This window comes from Gallus gallus, chromosome 20, assembly GCF_016699485.2.
Source record: "Gallus gallus isolate bGalGal1 chromosome 20, bGalGal1.mat.broiler.GRCg7b, whole genome shotgun sequence".
In the NCBI taxonomy this organism is placed as follows: Eukaryota; Metazoa; Chordata; class Aves; order Galliformes; family Phasianidae; genus Gallus; species Gallus gallus.
Window position 1 is genome coordinate 13,445,003 of NC_052551.1, and position 19,632 is coordinate 13,464,634.

The 19,632-nt window shown below is 47.5% G+C and overlaps 1 protein-coding gene across 3 annotated transcripts in view; it reads left to right on the forward strand.

Moving 5' to 3' along the window:
- Window positions 1–5,935: 5,935 nt before the first annotated feature.
- ATP9A (ATPase phospholipid transporting 9A (putative)) overlaps window positions 5,936–19,632 on the forward strand; it is a 52,370-nt gene continuing 38,673 nt past the window's right edge. For 2 of the 3 annotated variants that reach the window (XR_003071384.3, XM_015296518.4), the window contains exons 1-4: window positions 5,936–6,106; window positions 12,370–12,514; window positions 13,274–13,387; window positions 15,647–15,755. Coding sequence is in view for 2 of the 3 variants with exons in the window: in XM_015296518.4 (XP_015152004.1) it covers window positions 6,039–6,106; window positions 12,370–12,514; window positions 13,274–13,387; window positions 15,647–15,755 (436 nt within the window). In the remaining variant the exon portion in view is untranslated. Of the gene's footprint in view, window positions 6,107–6,347; window positions 6,599–12,369; window positions 12,515–13,273; window positions 13,388–15,646; window positions 15,756–19,632 lie in introns of those variants that run through there. The other variant, XM_046902905.1, reaches the window with a different exon arrangement.

Here is a 19,632-nt window from a genome sequence, read left to right on the forward strand (position 1 = left end):
CATAGTGCTTCAGTTTTTCTGGTGAAGCAGGAACAAGTTTACTGAAGTCAGTGCAGCTGTGTTGATGTGAGAGCAGTGTGAGCACAGCACGCCTGTGGTCTCTGATCATCAGCCTCTCCTCTCTCCTGAAGGACTTCCCTGTTCCTCTTTGCTATTAGCTCACTGAACAGGGGACTCCTGCTTTTGTGAATGCAGCATGCTTACTGTTCAGGCGAAGGCAAAGACGTAAGGCTTAAAATGTGAAGTCTGAGCTTGAAAGTTGGCTTGATTTTTTTTTTTTTTTTTAAGTGATAAGTTTGTAGTATATTAGCTCTATTCTAAAGAAACATTTCCCTTATCTTACCCTTTTATGCTTCAGAAAGTAAGCAGGGACTTCAGGGAGTGGAGTTCCCTCAGAGTGAGTTCAGTAGCAGCTCCCCAGGTGAGGCTCAGTGGGGCTGATGAGTGCAGGCTGGAGCGAAGCATGAGTGGCCATGGAGGTGGGCCAGGTGGAAAGGACCTCCAGCAGTGGGAAGGTAGAGAGGCTGAGACAAAGGAGCAGGGATAAATAATGTCTGTGATGTTTTCCTGATGAGAAGCATTGTGTTTGCAGCAGTTTGTGGTACACTTGGGATTAGGAGAAATAGCCGCCTGTGCTTGCAAGACGGCAATTGGGGCAGAAAGCTGTCATGGCAGCTGGGTGATGCTGCACAGTTGCTGCTTTCAGCAGTGCTCAGCCCCTGGTGCTGGGCTCTGGGGGTCCCACCCCATGCTGGGCTGTGTGGGTGAGCCCTGGACGTGCGCTCAGCTCTGTCTCACATTCATCACTGACCTAGAAAAGTGTCTGTTGCTGCACACCCAGCAGGGCAGGAAACGTAACTTAAAAGCAAAAAAAAAAAAAAAAAAACCAAAAGCCATCAGTTGCACAGTGCTGCAAATGGTTACTTGATCTATTTTATCCTATTTCCTATTTTCTGAACTTAAAAAGCAATTTACAAGCAACTGAACTTAGTTGCTTATAAGGAGTAGTATTGTTTGTAGCCTTTTTCTGCCACTGACACTTGAGAAGGTGTCTGACAGACACTGATTTATTGGCATGATTTTTAGAGCTTGTTGTACCTAAATTATGTGCTGGCCGTCCCACCCAGTCCAGTGCAGCATCGCTCTCCTTTCAGAGCTCCTTATGAGTCTCACTGCTTGTCGTATCGTGTAGCCCCAAAATTAACTTCTGGCAGGGGCTGCTCACTCAGGGGCTGTGGGATCTGCAGCCTGCATGCCCTGGGGATGGTGGCACCAGCAGGCTCAGGATGCTTCTGGATTCCCTCCCTATCTGGTCCAGCAGGACACAGTGAGCAGCTTCTATGCTTTTGCTTACATAGATTTAAGAGGAAATATGACCCAGATTATAAATAAGATGCCATTCTTATTATAACTACTCTCGGCCATTTGTCCATACTCCAGTTAGCTCATCTCAGCTTTCAAACCAGCACCAACACTTGGGGGGTACAGGAATGTGAGGGTCAACTGTGCCCACGCTGGGGCTGCGGGGGCAAAACGCTGCTGGGTGTACTGCAGTGCTGCTGCAGCAAGGCAGGATCTGTTCTGCAGCCCTTCATGTGTGTTACCTTCCCGGGTCCTCAACAGCTGTGCAATCCCATGCCTGTGATGACTGAGAGCGCTTCTTAATCAGGTTAGTGGAGTCGGCTTAACCGCCCTTTACACTTCTGAAGACCTTCCTCTGCACATTTGTTTCAGGAAAAACATTGTCCCTGTGCAGTCTGCATGTTCAGAGCAGCAAACATACAGTTGTGTTGGCACACTGGCTGTTCTGGTGAAGCCAGCTTGGTTACTTGGGTCCTTAATGTTTAGCAGACAGTCACTCGATTTGCTGGTTTCAATACCTCCATCTCTGTATGTATTCTCAGCTCACCACATCCAGACTTGGAAAAGTGTAATTTCTTCATTATCCATTCCTCTGTTCCCCCATCAGTTCTGTCAAACTGGCACAATGACCAGTATCTATAGATGGTTTTGTAAAGTTTGCGAACGTAAAATGTATGACACATAAAGCATTTATTCTCAGTTTAAAGGTTTACATTTCTTTGATCCCACCCACAGGATGTGCAACAGTAAAAATCAGCATGCAAACAGCTTAGAAAACAGCTGAAGCAAATAGCAAAATCATCTCAAGTGCAAACAGAATGAAATGGGTGTTTATTTTTCTTGAAATCAGCACCTTTTTCTGCCTTTGTTCCTTATATCTGACAGCTGTCCTAAGGGAATGACAGCTTGACAATATTCCTGTTGTGAAAATTCAATATTGAGGGATTGTCCTCCTCTTGATCTGCAACACATAATTGCGTGAGGAGGGAAAAGATCCTATACAAATACTGCACTTCCTCAGATCAGCGTGAGAAGTCTCTGCTCTGCAGCTTCATTATGAGAACGCCAAATGTTCCCTCTGCAGCGGAGCCTATGGCAGTATGAGCTTTATTGTAGTTTCCCTTAGCAAGTGTTGATGGATTTATGGAGGGCTTCATTAAATATAGGCTTAAAGGATATCCGCTATCGCCCACTTGTCAAAAGAAAAAAAATAATATCAAAGCCGTCTGCACGGATCAGAGATGCAGGTGTTAACAGGGCATTGTAATGTGGTAGTGTTTAACTCGCCCATTAATTGCAGTAGTCGTCTGAGTTCAGACGCTTGAAAGATAAATTTAGAAGATGAATGCATCCCATGTAGGCTTGGGGCACACAGGCAAGGAAGGACAGCATACTGCTAACAGTTCCTGCTCTGGCATCCCCGTTCATTTTGTATGCATCTTACCAAAATGCTCCTTCCTGACAATGACTGCATGCGCAGCTGCTGAGCTCTGGGAGTGGGCATCTTCTTGCTTTGAGTGAATGCCATAGCCCAGCTCTGTCCCAGTAGTGCCTTGAGACAGTGACGTTTCACCTCCCCTGAGCTTCTGTTTCCGTGTCATCTGTGAGTGAGTCCGTGGTGTGAGGAAATCGTGCACGCATGCCTGCAGGTTTGCGAGCCCTTAGCAACCAGCTCCCTGCGCCTGCACGCTCGTGTGCCTTGCAAATGGAGCTGCACCATGTGCACCGGGCTGCATTTTCAGACAAAGAGGGTATATCCTGGTCTTTGTAAAGTGTGCAGTTGTGAAATGAGGTAATGACAGGTACAGGCAAAATGCCACAGTGTGAGCTGCCTGTGGAATCACAGGCATTTTGTGCAATCAGTTACACACCTCCGTCTGAGCCATCCCCTTAGATGTCATAATTGCCTATAATTGATACTCCTGTTTGGGGACAGTGGGGAAAGGCAACGAACATGGTAAGCAAAAACCAATGCAACCCCAAAACTGTATTGCTCTTCCAGCATATAAAAAGCCAAGCAGAGTATTGTTGTTATCACCTTCAATAGTGTTCATCAGGTGAAATCACAGGAGTCCTGTGCATGACAGACTCAGTCATTTACTTAAGTGCATAACTAGAATAGAATAAAATTTATGGCATAGTGTGCTAAATAAGTAATGGAAACACATTGCAAATGTACTGTCAAAGAAAACATCTCTTGTTTGAGTGGGTAACTGGCACTGGTCCTGTTTCTTGGAGGAAGGTAGGCAGCACCCCATAATAGCTTAGAGGTGACGCACTGGAACAGGTTGTCCAAGGAGGCTGTGGATTCCCCATGCCTGGAAGCATTCAAAGCCAGGCTGGATGTGGCTCTGGGCAGCCTGGTCTGGTGGTTGGTGACCCTGCACATAGCAGGGGGTTGGAACCAGATGATCATTGTGGTCCTTTTCAACCCAGGCCATTCTATGATTAACCTGCCCTTTAATTGATGGAAAGCACAGACCCGGGTCAGTGTGAGGATCTGTGAGATGCTCTGAAAATTCTGCCCATGGGCGAGCAGCTGTGCCACAGGCAGGGGGTGCAGGGAGGGAGAGGAGGGGGTGCAGCCTGATGGGCGATGGAGACCTGGGGAGAAAGGCAGAAAAGCGAGGCAGAGAGGCTGCAACTGCACAGAAAAAAACTAATGGACAATTGCAGTTGTTTGTTTGTAATCCACGGTGCAACCTGAGCTAATGCTCTGGGAGGGCAGGAGAGCAAACAGAGCTACCCACAAACTCTGACAGGACTTGTTCTCTTGTTCTTCTTTGCTCTCCTCCTTTATTCAAAAAATATATATTCTTCCTTTCCTTCTTTCTCTTCTCCTTTTCCTTTTTCTTTTTCTTTTTCTTTTTCTTTTTCTTTTTCTTTTTCTTTTTCTTTTTCTTTTTCTTTTTCTTTTTCTTTTCCTTTTCCTTTTCCTTTTCCTTTTCCTTTCTTTCTTTTTTTCTTTTTAACTGGGAAAGTTCTGACCGTTACTGAAGATTACATTAAGTCTAAGCTTAAAAAAACTGTTGCATGCATTTGGAATTTGATATGCTGAAAACTGCAGCTTATGGATGCAATTAGAGCACTGGGACGATGCTCATCAGTTTTCATTTCAGCGTGAGCAGTCTCCGAAGGATTGGAGTGCAGAGCAGTGGCTGCTGGGACAGATGCTGTTTCTTCAGAACACGTGTATTTTGTATCCAATGGGCATTTTGAAGTCTGTCATTGGAATGCCATGATTTGTACTTTACAGTACACAACATGCCTGTGTAGTGTTGCTGAATAATGATTAATCATTTTTATCGTGCATTTTTCTTGCCCAGAATCCCAAGATGAAACTTGGCAGGAAAGCACTCTGTATGCTTTAAATGGGAATGCCTCATTCACTTTAATATGTCACACAGACAGAGATTTTGGACTTACACTATGGCTTACTCACGTGTTCTCTGCTCTTGGTCACTGTCACTGTGGTATTTTAGCTCAGTGGGATGATGAGCTACAAGACAAAGTGCAGGCAGGGCAAGGAGCTGCAGCAGCACTGCCAGCAGATACAGGGACACAGATCTCTTTGCCTGGTGACTGATTCTGGGCAGGTTATTTGGTAAGGGAAAGGTTTTGCTACCAGTCTGCCAATGGAAGAGTAAAAGCTGGCCTTGAACTAGAAAGAGGTGCAGATCCTGTGGTGACCAGGACTGCAGCAGAAGATGCTGAGGTGGACACGTAGCTGTGGTTTTTTTTTGATCCTTATCGGCACTGGGCATCTCCTCCATCTGCAGAGTGCACAGGTGTGAATCTGGTGGTTTCAGACAGGAAGGAGGTGGTCAGCAGGAGGTGGTCATCCCTCCGTACCGCTACTGGTGAGGCTGCACCCCGAGCGCTGTGCTCAGTGCTGGGCCCCTCACTACAGGAAGGTCACTGGGGCCCCTGGAGCATACCCAGAGATGGGCAGCAAAGCTGTGCACGGTCTGGAGCACAAGTCTTATGGGGAGTGGCTGAAGGAACGGGGAAAGAAAAGCTTTGAGTCTTAAACAGAATGGAAATGTTGGGACAACTCCTGTCTGAATTTACAGTTGAAATCTGAATCAGACCCGAAAGTAAGTCTTGGCTGGGTGTGGGTGATGGTCACCAAGCAAGAGGGATGCGAGGGGCAGCTCTGGGAAGCCTGGTCCTGTGATGTGGGTGCAGGGATGGTGTAACGGGAGACACAAGCAACACAGCCAGCACATCCACACGTGCACGTGTGCCGGCTGAAGGAGGCAGGGGACACGCAGGACACGCCACGGGCCTTTTGCTCCGGTGAAGCCCAGGCGGCCATACGCACAGAGGCCGTGTGTGCACGAGGCTGACGGTGCCAGTATGGGGGGAGCTGAGCTCGGCTGGGAAAAAGAGCTGTGTTGCGGGCGGCACCGAGGGGAAGCGGCAGGTGGGATGCGCGACACGGGCGGGCAGCGGGTGCAGCAACGCGGTACCCCGCCTGCGGGCCCTGAGCCGGCGCCGCCCGCAGGACAGAACCGAGCCGGGGCGGGGCGAACCGGGCGGGGCGGGCGCGGCACCTGCGTGCTGGGAGCGCGGCCCCCTCGGCGGAGCCGCCAGACGGCGCGGGCCGGGCCGAGCCGAGCCGAGGCGCTGCTGGGAAGCGCATCCCGCCCCGCTCCGCCCCGGCCGCCGCGGCCATGACCGACAATATCCCGCTGCAGCCGGTCCGGCAGAAGAAGCGGATGGACAACAAGCACCGCGGCGGGTGAGCGCTCCGCAGGGCGGCTGCCCGAGGCCGGGGCTCCGCTGCATCGCCCCGCTGCTGCCCGTGTCGCGGTTCCGCTCAGGGCGGCGGGGCTCCGCGCGGGGCCTCTGCGGGGCGGGGGTCGCCGCTGGGCAGCGGCTGAGGGAACGAGCCGGGAGGGGAAGGAGGAGGACGAGGAGGAGGAGGACGGGGCTGGCAGCCGCTGACAGGTTGCTCCTGGCGCCATTGCCGTGGCACGCCCGGCGCTGGGAAGGATCCTGCCGGGCGGCCCCGCGGAGCCGGGGCTGCGGGAGAACGCGGCCTGCGCTCATCGCAGCCCGACACGCGGAGCGGCGCCGGCCGGCACGAGCCCACCGCTGGAGGCCGGGGCGGGGATCGGCGGGCACGGAACGGCCGCGTCAGAGCCGGGAGCTGCGGGATGGTCCGTGGGAGCGGCTCTGCCTGGGAGTGGTGTGCGGGGCCGGAAGCGGCGTCTGCGGGGCTGTGACGAAGGTCTCCGGCTGAACGCTCTGTAACTGTATCAGCGAAAGCAATACAATATCCTGAGGTTGGGATGTTGCAGCGGGATGCGTTCTGCTGCTGTTTCCAGGCAGGAAGCTAAGTGAGATGAATGAGCCGGGAACGCGATTTCGGTGGGAAAAGGCACTGCCGTGCGGACGGGTCGGTGTGCGCGGGGTATCCAGGTCAGCCGGCTGTCAGGTTGCCGTGCTGAAGTCGGCCCTGCATTGGATGTGTTTGTAGGTGCGGCCAGTGATGCTAGCAAAATAAAGCAAAACCTCGAAGGAAATAATGCCTGCTAGAACGAGAGGAAATTGTTATTTTTCCATTGTTTGTTATGGTTTGGGTTGATGGCCTTCATTCAGGTTCCTCTAATTGAAGTTATTGTACATAATAAGGAGTAGTCCATATAATGAATAAACTACCAGCACAGCTTCTGTGAGCTGATGTAGCAATGTCTGTGCCAGTTGATACTGAGCTGGGAGGTACGTGTGATTCAGCACAGAACTCCCCAGCCCCTGCATGACACACATCACTGGACAGGTTCCACAGGGTGCATCCACCATGGCATTAAATCCAGTGATGTGATTGAAAAGGCTCACAGAGAAGAGGCAATGGCAGCCAGAGAAATTTCTCAAAGCTTCTTGAATCATTTTTTTGGTCAGAAAGTGCTCTGATCTCGGGCACATCTCTGCTGTGATGTGGTTGGTAGTGGCTGACAGTAATAACCTCCACCTAACCTAAGCTGCAGCTCGGTGGCACCGGACCTCACCTGGTCAGCAGACACACAGGTGATGCTTCTGTGCCATCAAGAAATGCTGGCGGCGTGAAGTTGTGAAGGAAGATTACGTGGGATTTTTCTTAATGGCAGTCTGACTAACTTGGCTTTGGGTTTTCTGTTTGGGTATGTGATTGCTTCCTGGGAGCTTACGTCTTGTTTTGCTGATTATTAGGCTGTAATTCAATCAAATGATAGTGTAGGTAGCAAAGCACTGAGGTGGAGGAAATCCACAGTATTATTAGCAACTGCAGGAGGAGTCAGCCAGCAGGCCAGGGCAGGTCCTGGGGTCAGGTCCGGGATGGAGTCCGGGGAGCCCTGAGCTGTCATCAGGACCTTTCTTCTGTTTCCTCTGAGAAAAACACAAACAAAGGCACTCGCAAGTCATCTTTGTTTATACATATGAAAACCTGCTGGTAACCAAGCCGTGAAAGGCTTCCTTTTAATGTAACCTGACTGCAGTTTTTAGCGTCTGTCTTTTTCCCCAGTGGGGGCAAGTTGGTATACAAATTTTGCTGGCTTGGTGTCTTCTGGAGTGAGAAACAGATTTCATTTCATGGGCTGAATATGACCTCATAGAAATCTTAGCAAAAAAAAAAAAAAAAAAAAAAGGAATAAATGCCCAATTCTCATGCCCAATTCTCATACAGGCAGCGAAGGGCAGGTGTCATCTCAGCGCTGCTTTGATTACAGCCTCAGCCTGTAGTGTGCTTTGAAGAGCAGCCAGGGAGGAACTTGCACAGTAGCTTTGCAGAGATGAATAATGGTCCAGACAGCTGAGATCTGTGTCAGTGAGAGAAAGCATGTGCTTAATAAACCAACGGGAGTAGTGGTTATCTTTTCCTGAGCATAACTTTTGTGTGGATCTTCTGGCTGTTGTCAAAGAGCGTGTGTGCTTTGTGCTTTGCAGCTGTACTCCATGAATTCAGACATCTTTCCCAAAGGCCTTGCAGCGCTCTGGAAGCCACTCAGATGTGTGCCAGCTGGGAAGAGAGGATGGCACAAAGTGGTGGACTATTGGTGGTGTTGTACAGGAGTCCCAGCTTCCCAGGGCTGCATGCTGCTGGGACACGATCTGCAAGCTCCCGAAGCACCCTGGGCACTCCTTTCAGTGCACGACATAAGTTTTTCCCTAAATAGCTTATGGTCTCAGTCTGCAATCCCGCAAGGCTTTTTTTGAACCCAGCGAGTTACTGTGCTCACTGTGCCTCTGCAATGTAAAGAGGCCTTGATCCAGGAACGCAGGAGGGAGAACAGGGAATGAGACTGGGGAGGAGGAGCCTTACAGTCTGTGTGTGTGCTCTGTGGGTCTCCTTAAAATGGCAAATTCCATTTCAAAGTCAACAGAGGCAGATGGGAGCTCCTGGCCGCCGCCTGCCTGCGGGTGGGTGTGCCAGGGCTGGGCTGTGCTGGGACAGCACTGTGGGGACGCAGCTATCCCAGCGCCGCTGCACGGCTGGTGGCAGAGCATGGGCTGCAGGGCTGGGGAGTGTGTGCCTGCCTGCCTGGTTTGTTTGTTTTTAGTATCAATAGAAAATTGTTTATATGCATTTAAAACACTGACATGCAGGAGGCTTGTGTGTAGGTTGCAGGTCCTTAACAGTGTCACCTGTTAACAGTGTCACCATGAGAAACATGGAAACATTATCTGAGAAATGGGGTTGTTCTAGGAGTGATTAAATGTGTGGATGAGCTTCAGCACTGATTGGACTAAACCTTTCCAGTTTTAGGAAAATGTGGCACTTTTTCATTAGTTTTGTTGTGCTTTCATAAGCTTTTTTCATTTTCTCTCTAAAATGTTTCTCTGTCCAACATGCTGCATTTATAAATAAGAGCTGCTGCTTGGTGATGGCTGTTCATCACACATCTGGCAGTCAGTCTGTTGTATTACTGCTGCTTGCATCATCGCTGAGAGTGCACTTCTGTAGTGCTCCCTGTGTGTACACAGAGAGACCCTGCGATCTTCAGCAGCTCCTGTTCATTTAGCTCCCCGTGCAGATGAAGCGCCGCACTACCTGTAGGACGCAGAGCTTGGGATGCAGTTCCCATCGGAAGAGATGCTTCTGAGTGGTTGTCCTTTAGGGTGATTTCTGAGTTCGGGCTTTTTTTTACATGTCAAGTTGTGATTTGGAATGTGAATAACACAACACAATGGAAACTTCTTCGTTTAAGCTGTCTTTGTAGATCTTTTCTTGTTTGTAAAGGTTTGCCATCCTGGTACATGGCTGTCCCAAGTCTGATATGTAGCACTGCAGCCCAGGGTGGTGCACCCAGACATGGCTGCCCCTGCTCTGTGCAGGCACTCCGTGCCCCCGGGGGTGCGCACAGGCAGTAACAAGTGGTGTTTACTCAGTTTGCACCATTGGCAGTGTAATACAAAAAGGGTCAGGTAGTGAAGTCATCCTGCCTGCACGTGACCCTGGGTGGTTTGTGGAATGTGCCATTGGTCTGTAAAAGCACCGAGTGCTGCTGCAGCTGCTCCTGTTTGTGTAAGGCACCCTGTAAGGGCCACAGGCGGTGTGTGGAGGATTTTCATCCGGAACTTGTGAGCTTAGATGTGTTAATGACATCATCAACGAGTTGAAATAAATACAATGCTGTCACTTAGATATCTTTTTTTTTTTTCCTGGGGAAGACATCTGAAGGAGCGGTCAGGCGCTGTAGTGGGCTGCCCAGGGAGGTGATGGAGTCACTGACCCTGGAGATGTTCAAGGAACATTTAGACGTTGCACTGAGGGACATGGTTTAGTGAGAGCTATTGGTGACAGGCAGATGGTTGGAGTGGGTGATCTTGTAGGTCTTTTCCAACCTTTGTGGTCATTCTGTGCTTGAGAGATGTCTGTGTTCCTACCAAGAGCTCCATTGCTAGCAGTGTACCAAGCCATGCACTCACTGGCACAGCTGGTGTGCAGGAATAACTGTCGCCTGTGACATGCTGTGCCCTTCTGCTCTGTGTGCCCAGCAAGGCGCAGTGGGGTGCGGGCAGTCTGCGGGGCAGAAGGGGAACAAGGTCAGGGAATAAGGGAGAGTTAAATGCCATCCCGGGGACTGGTACGTGCTTTCATTTGGAGAAGTAAGAATTAAAAACATTCTCTTTGGGGATCTCCTTGGACATACATGAGATAAAGATCAGCCTTCATTGCCCTGCATGCACTCCAGTTGAGAGCAGTGGGGCGGTGCCTGGTGGGATTCCCGGCTCTGCAGCTAAATGCTGTTGCAACACGTGGTTATTGCTGGTTGTAGTATTGCTGGTATTATTGCACTGGTTGAAAGTTAGTGGGTTTTTTTTGTTTGTTTGTTTTTATGGACAAATTCCTTTAAGTTGCTTAGAAGCCATGTGTTAAAAGGCCGTGAAGGAGACTTTGTGATAGAAATGCTGGGTGTTCTTAATTCAAACGTTGATATTTCTGCTACTGGCCTTTGAGAACTTGCTGAGCAGGAAGTTTTTCCTTTGTTTGTCCAATGAGGTTTTAGGTTTGCTTTCCCTGTAATTCAGGACGTTGCGAAAGCTGCGAGTGCAGCAGGGCAGGAATTTCACAAACCTGTGACTTTGCATGGCAGATTCTTCCATGGCCTTCGTGTTCGTATTTAGAACTGTTATTTTTAGATGGATTCTCAAACCTTATAGTAACACATCGTTTGTACGTTAAAATTCCTACAGCACCAAGTGTCTCCGTGGTGGGAAGGCTCCAGGAGGTTGTGGCTTTGATTGCAGAACATGTGTGAAATTTGGGGTTGTTCCACTTTTGAGAAGTTACATTGCACTTCTCTCCCTTCGGAGGTGCTGCCAGTACTGGAGGTTGCAGTGCCCTTCAGGAAGGAGCAGTTGTAAGGGGTTTTGCAGTGCTAGGTATTAACTTCCTCCTAGATTGACAGCAGTGTAATTGTGTGTAAACAGCTGGGTGGGGCACACTCCTCTGAAGGTGGAACGTCCTGCTTGCCTGGTGGGGTTCACTCGCTGTTTTCATGTGCGTTCTAGACTAAACATTCTGTAAGCTACTGAACGTAACGTGTCTGGAGGTCTGTTTTGGAGGTTTAGATATTGGCTTGACAACCTGCCCAGATGTCTGGAAATTTCTCTGGGGCATATTGGTGAATATCGCATGGTGAAAATTAACAGCCCAAGTGAAATATCTATTAAACAACAGTAGTGCGCTGTTCAAGCTTCGTCCTATTGTAAATATTTGGATGTAGGTACCTAGCTCCTTTTGCTGACGAGTAGGATCCCTAAAAGAGGCCCAGCCTACAGAATAAACAAAGGTAACTGGTTTCAGATGGCTGGAAGGGCTGAGTGGTTCCCACCATAGCTGGAAGCCCATCCCGATGAAGCTGTGAATACCAGCCTTGTTCCCGTGGGCAAAGCCTCTTGTTTGGATTTCTATCATTCTGAGTTCACTGTAGTTAAAACATGAGATCTAGGCTAATCCTGTATGATTTCCTCCATTATGGAAAAAAGGGATTTTTTTTTCTATATGCCATTTTATTTTTTTATTACAATCTGAACATCACCATTTAATCTGTTATCCATTCAAACTTAGTTGAGAGACAAGTTAGTTTTGAAATGACTGTTAATCTTAGCTCTTCCTCTGCAAAGAAAAAAGAGAACTCCCAGTTAAAAAGTATCAAGCTAATAAAATATATTGCTGATGTAAAGGTGTGATACACTCAAATTCACAAACAACTTACTGTTTGCCCCGTGTTGCGAACAACTTTTGTGCTGTGGGTACTGTACGCAGTCGTGTGGAAGAAAGAGTTTCTCTTGAGTTTTAGTAAGACAAAGGTAGGTTTGTAGCTCTGGGCTGCTGGTTGATGAGGAGGAGAACTCCTGGTTCAAAGATGGTTTAATGTGGTGGAAAAGCATAGCAGATGAGCGGCGGCTGATGGCAGATCCTGGGCTGTTTGGTCTGGCTGTTGGAGAGTGCCTGGGGTGTGTGTGAGAATCATGGTTAATAACTTCTTGGTTTAACATCAGCTGTTCCTCTCGTAGGTGCTGTGAGTGCTTAAGATGCTGTGGGAGAAGAGACCCAAGGCCTCGTACGGTTTGGCTTGGCCATCCAGAGAAAAGAGACCAGAGATACCCCCGCAATGTTATCAACAACCAGAAATACAACTTTTTTACGTTTCTCCCTGGGGTAAGTGTGAAGAAAGTTGCTTCTTGTCATCCTACCCAATGCTGTGCCCAGGTCCAGTGCTGTTACAGAAGGTGAGCACAGGAGCACATGAGCACCATCTGGTTTTTGTTCGTGGGCCGCCTGCAGGCTGCTTGGGCCACAGCAGAACAGCCCCACGTTTAGATGGGTTATGGGGTGGTGCCTCTCACTGTCACTGCTGGGGGGCAGCCTGCTGTGTGGGACGGGCAGCAGCTCCTCAGCGTCCATCATCCCCAGCAGAGCAGCTGGATTGTCCATCCTACACCTCTGGTAGCAGCAGCAGAAACAAGTCTGATTCTGCCCCTTTTAATGTCAGAAAGCAGTCAGTGTCTGGTTGAGTGTTAAAACAAGCCAAGTTTTCTAAGTCCATTGGCTTCTTCTAATGTCTACCGTGATTTTTTTTTGCAAACCAGATCCTGTAGCTAGTGACGTTACTGTTTGCTATGAGTGTCTCTTTGCAGAGTGGAGATAGTCAGAAGTTTAAAACCAAAACAAAATGACTTATTTGTGTCAAAGACTTGGGCCTGGCTGCATAACAGTGTTATCCAACCAGGATAACATCAGCCAGGCAGAGTAGGTTGATCCTTACAAAAGAGTTTCCAGGAGTACTTTAAGACTGCCCTCAGTGAGCACGTGCATACTGGGGAAGCAAGTAAAAAATGTTTCAGAGCATTGGTTCAGCTTGTATGACTTCTAAACTCTGCTACTGACCTCTCTTCTCTTTTTTTTCTTTTTTGTTAGGTGTTATTTAACCAATTCAAATACTTCTTCAACCTTTACTTCTTGCTTTTGGCCTGCTCTCAATTTGTCGTTGAAATGAGGCTTGGTGCGCTCTACACATACTGGGTTCCTCTGGTAGGTGATTGGAGGTTTATTTATTTAAGAAACTTTCATTTTTTGGCACTATTTCTTTTGCTGCCCTTTTTCCAGGGTGTAAGTTTATACATTAAATCATTTTGTTAGCTGACCGTTTCAAACCCTGCTCTGTACATGTCACACAGATAGATGCTCTGGCTTTAGGCTCTGTTTTGTACAGCTGTCCCTGGGGTGTGAGAGGTCTCTGCCTCTACCTTGTTCATCAGTGGGACGCCAGCAGAGACAGAGCTCTCAGCCACTGCACATGGTGACTGCAAAGGCATCAGAACTTTGCGTATGAAGTGGTGAAGTAAGTGGGGACCAGAGTAAATACATGCCCCTGGTGATTTGTGTGTTGCCCACAGCTTCTCTGAAGGCAGGGTGTGCTGGTGGAGGGTCCCTGAGGGCGTCTGGCCCTCCCAAGGAGCCCAAGCACAGGGAGCCCAGACCAACCTGGTTACTGCAGCGACGGACCAGAGGGCGCCTCTCTGAAGTGACCTTAAAGAGTGGCCACATGCGCAATGGAGGCAAATTATGCTCTCCTGCCAAACAGTTTGACCTGCAGTTTAGGCGTAGGTCAACAGACTGATTCATGGTTTAACCACATTGTGAAAAACAAATGAGAGAAACCTGAGAAACAGCCCTTAGCAAACCTGCATGTAAAATAACTGCCATTTTTAGTATAAAAACCATATATGTAAATATAGAGAGACAAACTTGTGTAGCCTCATACCTGTTCAAGGTGCAGATACTCTTTCCTTCCTCTAAACATTTGCCCTTTTCTTTTGGTAGCCATGTGTTTCGCCTGATCAAAGGAAATCAATAATAATCAGTTTTGAAGCAGAAACTCATATGCTGTCAAAGGATGTAATGAAGAATAGCTTTGGAGCTGTTAGATCTCTGAACTGCACTGCATGAGCCAGTCAAAACTGTGCAAATGCTTTTATATAGGTAGCTGTATTTTTTCCCCAGCTTTTATCCGAGTACAGCTGTTATTTCTCTCTTTATGTAAATATCTTTCCTGCTGCACTTCAGCCTATAGAACTGCAGCATAACTTTGATTCAGAAGGGCCTCTGATCCAACTGCTGCTCAGAGCAGAAACCAGCTCAGGTTGGGTTCACTCATCTTCCTGAGCTTTGAAAATTTTCGATTTTAGAAATCTTTTTTGTTTTAAAGAAGCATTAAAAAAAATCAGCTGAGATTGGATGATGAAAGCACAGTGCTCTCAGATACTTTGTTTGCTGTTCTGTGAAATGGCTGTGGTAGAAATTCATAGTTCTATTAAGAGGGGGTGGGATGAGGAGAGGCAAAGGAAATTTTTCTTGCCTTTTAAGCTTCCAGTACAGTGAAATCCTTGGTGTGAGTCCTAAAGAAGTAAAAGTGCAGCTTGAGGACACGGCTGCTAAGGCTCTGTTTGTGTCAAAGCCTGCATCACACTGCTTTCTCTTTCAAATTAGTACTTACGATTGCATTTGTAGTGCGAATCCAACAAGAATTTCACCAGATCCTATCCTATAAGTACACAGGAACTCCCTTTCTGGTTTTATATAGGCAGTTGTGAGTCGTGTGTGCCAGGTGGGCAACTGGGGTTTGGCTCAGGAGTGGCCAGAAAGCAGCATAAGAAAGGTCTTTGTTCACCACTGGCTGCTGGTCCCAGGGCTGGGATAGGATGACCTGTGTGATGGCATAGCGAGACTGCACATGTGGGAATATTTTGAGGTCATTATTTGAAGACTCTTCAAGCAGCTAAAACAGAAGCTGAAAATTCCAATGCTTTTTTTTTTTTTTCTCCTTTTTGAGAATTTCTACCTAAGCACACAGATGCAGATTGCACACAGAAATGTTCACTGCTTTCTCAATTTGTTGGTTACCGGAATGAAAACTTCCGTGGTGGTGCAGAACAGCACTGTGGGGTGCAGTGCTTCTCTGAGAAGGTTGTGCTGGTGGCTTCCCAGTTTCAGCATTTGTAAAAGCAGCACCGAACACATTTAAAGAATAAAAACAAATTGCCCTTCCTTGGGACTTTGCAGTGCAATTTTAGTTAAGGAAGTCAGACAGGCGTGCTGTAAAGTCTGACCTGTACAGGTGATCCCCATCATTCTCCGTGTGCCAGAAATGTTGCTTTTATTTGTGGCAGGAACTTTCCCTCTCAGTTAATGAATGGCATTACTGCTGATGAATGCAGTGTGTGGCGCCTGTTAGAGGCAGATGCCTTTGCTGCTGCCTTCCCATCCACTCTTTCCCCTGTTCTCTTGCAGGGATTTGTGCTCGCCGTTACTGTCATCCGAGAGGCTGCGGAGGAGATCAGGTGTTACATGCGCGACAAGGAGGTGAACTCACAGATCTACAGCAAACTCACAGGGAGAGGTCAGTGCTGGGTGGGCTGTGTGGGGCTGTGCTGGGAGCTTGTTTTCCTTTCTGCAGGCAGAAGTGATGCAGGAACGAAAGGAGGGAGGCAAACACTGCAAGCGTACAGTAGGACAAAGTGGGCTGTAATAGATGCATGCTGTTTGGGTTGCTGCTGTTCTCCTTCCTTCTCTGTTCTCCTGTCCTTCCTCCTGCCTGTGCTTCTTGCTTGGTCACAATGTGGGTGAGAGAAGCAGATATAAGAACAATTCCTATAAGCAAGAACTTCATATTCATTGATGGGAATGACAAATGTGTGCCAAAGGAAGTGAGGAGGATCCACAGTGTCAGATTATTTGCAAAAGCATTTTACCAAGAAATTAAACTTCAGTCTGTGAAACTATCAGAAGATGCGTTCTGCAAAAGGAGATTCAACATGTGAGGGTGGAGGTGGGCCATGTGGCTGTGCCTAGTGCTGGGAACCCTTCCAGCAAACCATAGTTCAGTGCAAGACTCTGTCCTGATGGAGCTTCTCTGTGCACGTTATGTTTCAGGGGAATTTCTTGACATATTGACACGCTCCATCCCTTGTTCAAATGCAATACTGGTTGAGTTTCATAGTTGTTCTGTGTTGTGCATCATGCAGATTTTTTCCAGAAGAGACTGTGTGTGCTGTTACCACACCTTCCGTATGTTTCTGTAAGCAGTGGCAGATGTAGTTCCCATACTGATAATACCTGCTCTTATTTTCGTTTGCATCTTCTTTAGTCCCTTCCTCCAGCAGTGAGGAATGCAGAGCTCACTTCCATGAGGACAGGCTGCAGCTCTGGTGCTGCTTACTGCCTCTGCCTGTTGTTTGTGAGTGTCACACCTAACAAAGGCATTTCACTTCTCGTTTGAAAGATTGAATGCTGCCATGCCGTAGTGGCTGCTAATGCTGTGACAGTGTTGGTGACGCAACAGCTTTGTTTTTAAAAAGGAAATTAACTGAATTTAAGCAACTTTTTTTTTAATTTTCAAATTTCTTTGCTATAAAAGTTTATACCCCTGAAATAAGATGCAGTGCAGGAGGTGTGTTAGAAGTGCACAGCTTCCAACAATTGCACTTTAAGAATAAGCTTGCTTTTAAAAAGCGATTGCTTAAGGCTGTGTGTATTTCACATGCCGGGAATTATGAGACATCTCCAAACTGGGGAATCTGAGTTTCTGAATATTAAATCCTCTTTTAATAACATGTTCTTACTACAACACTTAAAATGCTTGGCAACCAACAAAAGCCTCACCCGAGAGGGGTATGCTACATCTATTTAAAAATATAAAAGAGTTGCCTTCTGGATTCTATTCAATGATCTATAAGGGGCCTGACCTCTCCTTTAGTTCTTTTCATATTGCTATTACGTTTCCCATGAATGATTTCCCTTCCCCCAGTCCTTTAACTTCTCTAATTTTGTGAAAGAACCCAAGGAGAATTGGCAGCTGGGCAGTGGTTGAAAATCCTAAGCCACTGTGTTTGTTATCAACACACGTTTGGTGTAGAATTGGTAATGAAACCCCCAAGCAGTGCAGGTTAGAGTAGGAAAACTACAGAAAATTCTTTGTGATTATCGAGTTGGTTGGGAAGCAAAGCACAGAGTTCAGCGTCTGTCAGCAGTCGAGCTTTTTAGAGGATGTGAACATCCACATTTGAAAAGGCCACCAACTCCGGGACTCATTTCTGACTGCAGCAGCAGTGTGCGATGCCGGCATGGCAGGGGGTGGATGGTGGGTTTGTGAGTGTGTGTGTGTGTGTGTGTGTGTGTGTGTGTGCAGCAGGGTGGCTCACTGTCAAGCAGGGGCGTCTTTGGGTCAGAAGTAAAAGCAGCAAATAGTAAAGTTGGAGTTAAGTTGTGAACAGCTGAAAGTAACCATTAATTCCCAGTGCAGCTGGGAAACACCAGGTAGGACTTGTTTAGTTTTTGTTTCACAGAACAGTTTGTGCTTTGGGGTATTGGCACAGCCCTGTAGTGAAGAGGGGCAGTGCGGAGGGGTACTCTGCTCAAAAGCCCTCTGGATTGTTGCTGGCTGGCTGAAGGCTGACAATAGTTCCCCAGCTAAAGGCAGTGCTTAGGAGAGGGAGATTAGGTGAGGCATGATGCCGAGCACTGCTGTTCTTGGAGATTGGCAATAATGGATCTAATGGCTCTGTAGCTTTCTCCAAGCTATTTTTATTTCCCCCGAGTAATTGCACTCAGCTGCCATTAAGGTGACTGGAGAGTAGTTTTCCCATCTTCAGCCTTACTTCCCCTCAGCAACCTCAAGGCTGAGAGTACATTCTCTGGTCTAAATAAAGTCAGGGTGACTTAAGCACATATGTGCGTAAACATACTGAAATATCAATCAACAAAACTGCTTGTGTGCTGCTCTGGGTGAGGGTGCAGGTGAGCACAGATCGGAGTGCTTCCCCTGCTCAGGGTGCTCCGGTCCCCACGCAGCCCAGCCCTCCTCCTGTGTGCAGGGCTGTGTCGGGCGCTGGGGTTGCTCAGCTTTGTAAGCTTCACTAATCTGCTTTCTTTGTAGTGAGAAAGTGAGAATCCTCTTTGGATCGCGTTTTATTTTGAATATGGTTGCTGAACTGCAGTGTCTGTGGTGTTCTTGGAGGGCGGTGCGATGCAGGGCAGGCAGGTATTTTCTGTGTTGTTTTACCATCATAAGGAAAATGCCCCTGAACTGTTTTTCTCCCCCACCATTACGATCCATTTATGTTCCTAAATGATGAAACCTGTGGCTTGCAGCTTTTTTTTTTTTTTTAAATAGAAAGCTCCTTCTTTAAAAGGCAGCTGTTTGGATTGTAATAAAAAACAATCCAATTTCAATCCCCTATTCATGAACCTACAAACCTCCTTGTGTTCAGAAGGCTGTGTGCTGACTTTCTGCATGATAGAAAGCTTAGAACCGTGCTCACACATTCTTGGTTTGTTTTTCTTCTCTCTCTCTTGCCCTCCCCGGGTAACACCGCATAACAGAGAGAGACTCCACAGAAGGGAATGGGAGGAGACCTCCTACCGAGGGGTGCTCCTAAAGATACAGATCACTGGCATTTACCAGCCATAGAAAAACAATATTTTCCCAACCCCTCTGAGCCCCGCTCTGCAGTTTATACAGCAAAAAGCTGCAGAAGCCCAAAGTTGGGCGCAGTGCATCCGAGCCACCCTTTCATTTCTTGGCATGCGTTCAACTTGTTTCAATAAACTGCTCCGTAATCTTCAATTCGAGATGAACTGTTCTGATCTCTGTCTTAGCTGTGCGCATCTGTGGTGAGATCTGAAGTGCTCAAGTGACAGAAAAAGGCATTTCTCCTGGCTAACGTGCTGGATCCTTTAAATAATCTGCTCTGTGGTGTGTCCATCGCACTGCAATTGGGTGATGGTTCCAAAGGCCGCAGGTGAAGTTGCAGCAAAGTGCTTGCATGATATCATCTCCTTTCTGTCTTTTATCAAAACCAAACAATTCAGAATGAAACAAGTATCACATTTTAAGAACTGATGTTTTTTTAACAGAAGAGATCAGAACTAGCTGCTTTTTTGTGATTGTGCTGACAGACCTGGGCGTACCTAGAAAGCACTTCTAAATGCCTTTATAAAAGCAGCTATTTCTTCTTACAGGCATACTTTAATAGTAGAGCAATACTGGGAAATGAAGCAGTTGTGTTATTAGCTAGTTTCTGAAATGTGTGAGAAAACATCTAATGTTTAGGAGCTGGTTTCCCCACAGAAGGAGAGAGGTATTGCAGAATTCCCAAGATCAAAATAAAACCAATTCAAGTGAGTTGCTTTATGGGAGTCCTGAGTCAAAGGAAACATCTGGTCCTGCGCCTTCGTAGTGGGACATATGGTGCAGACTGCAGAGATGTCATCCACAA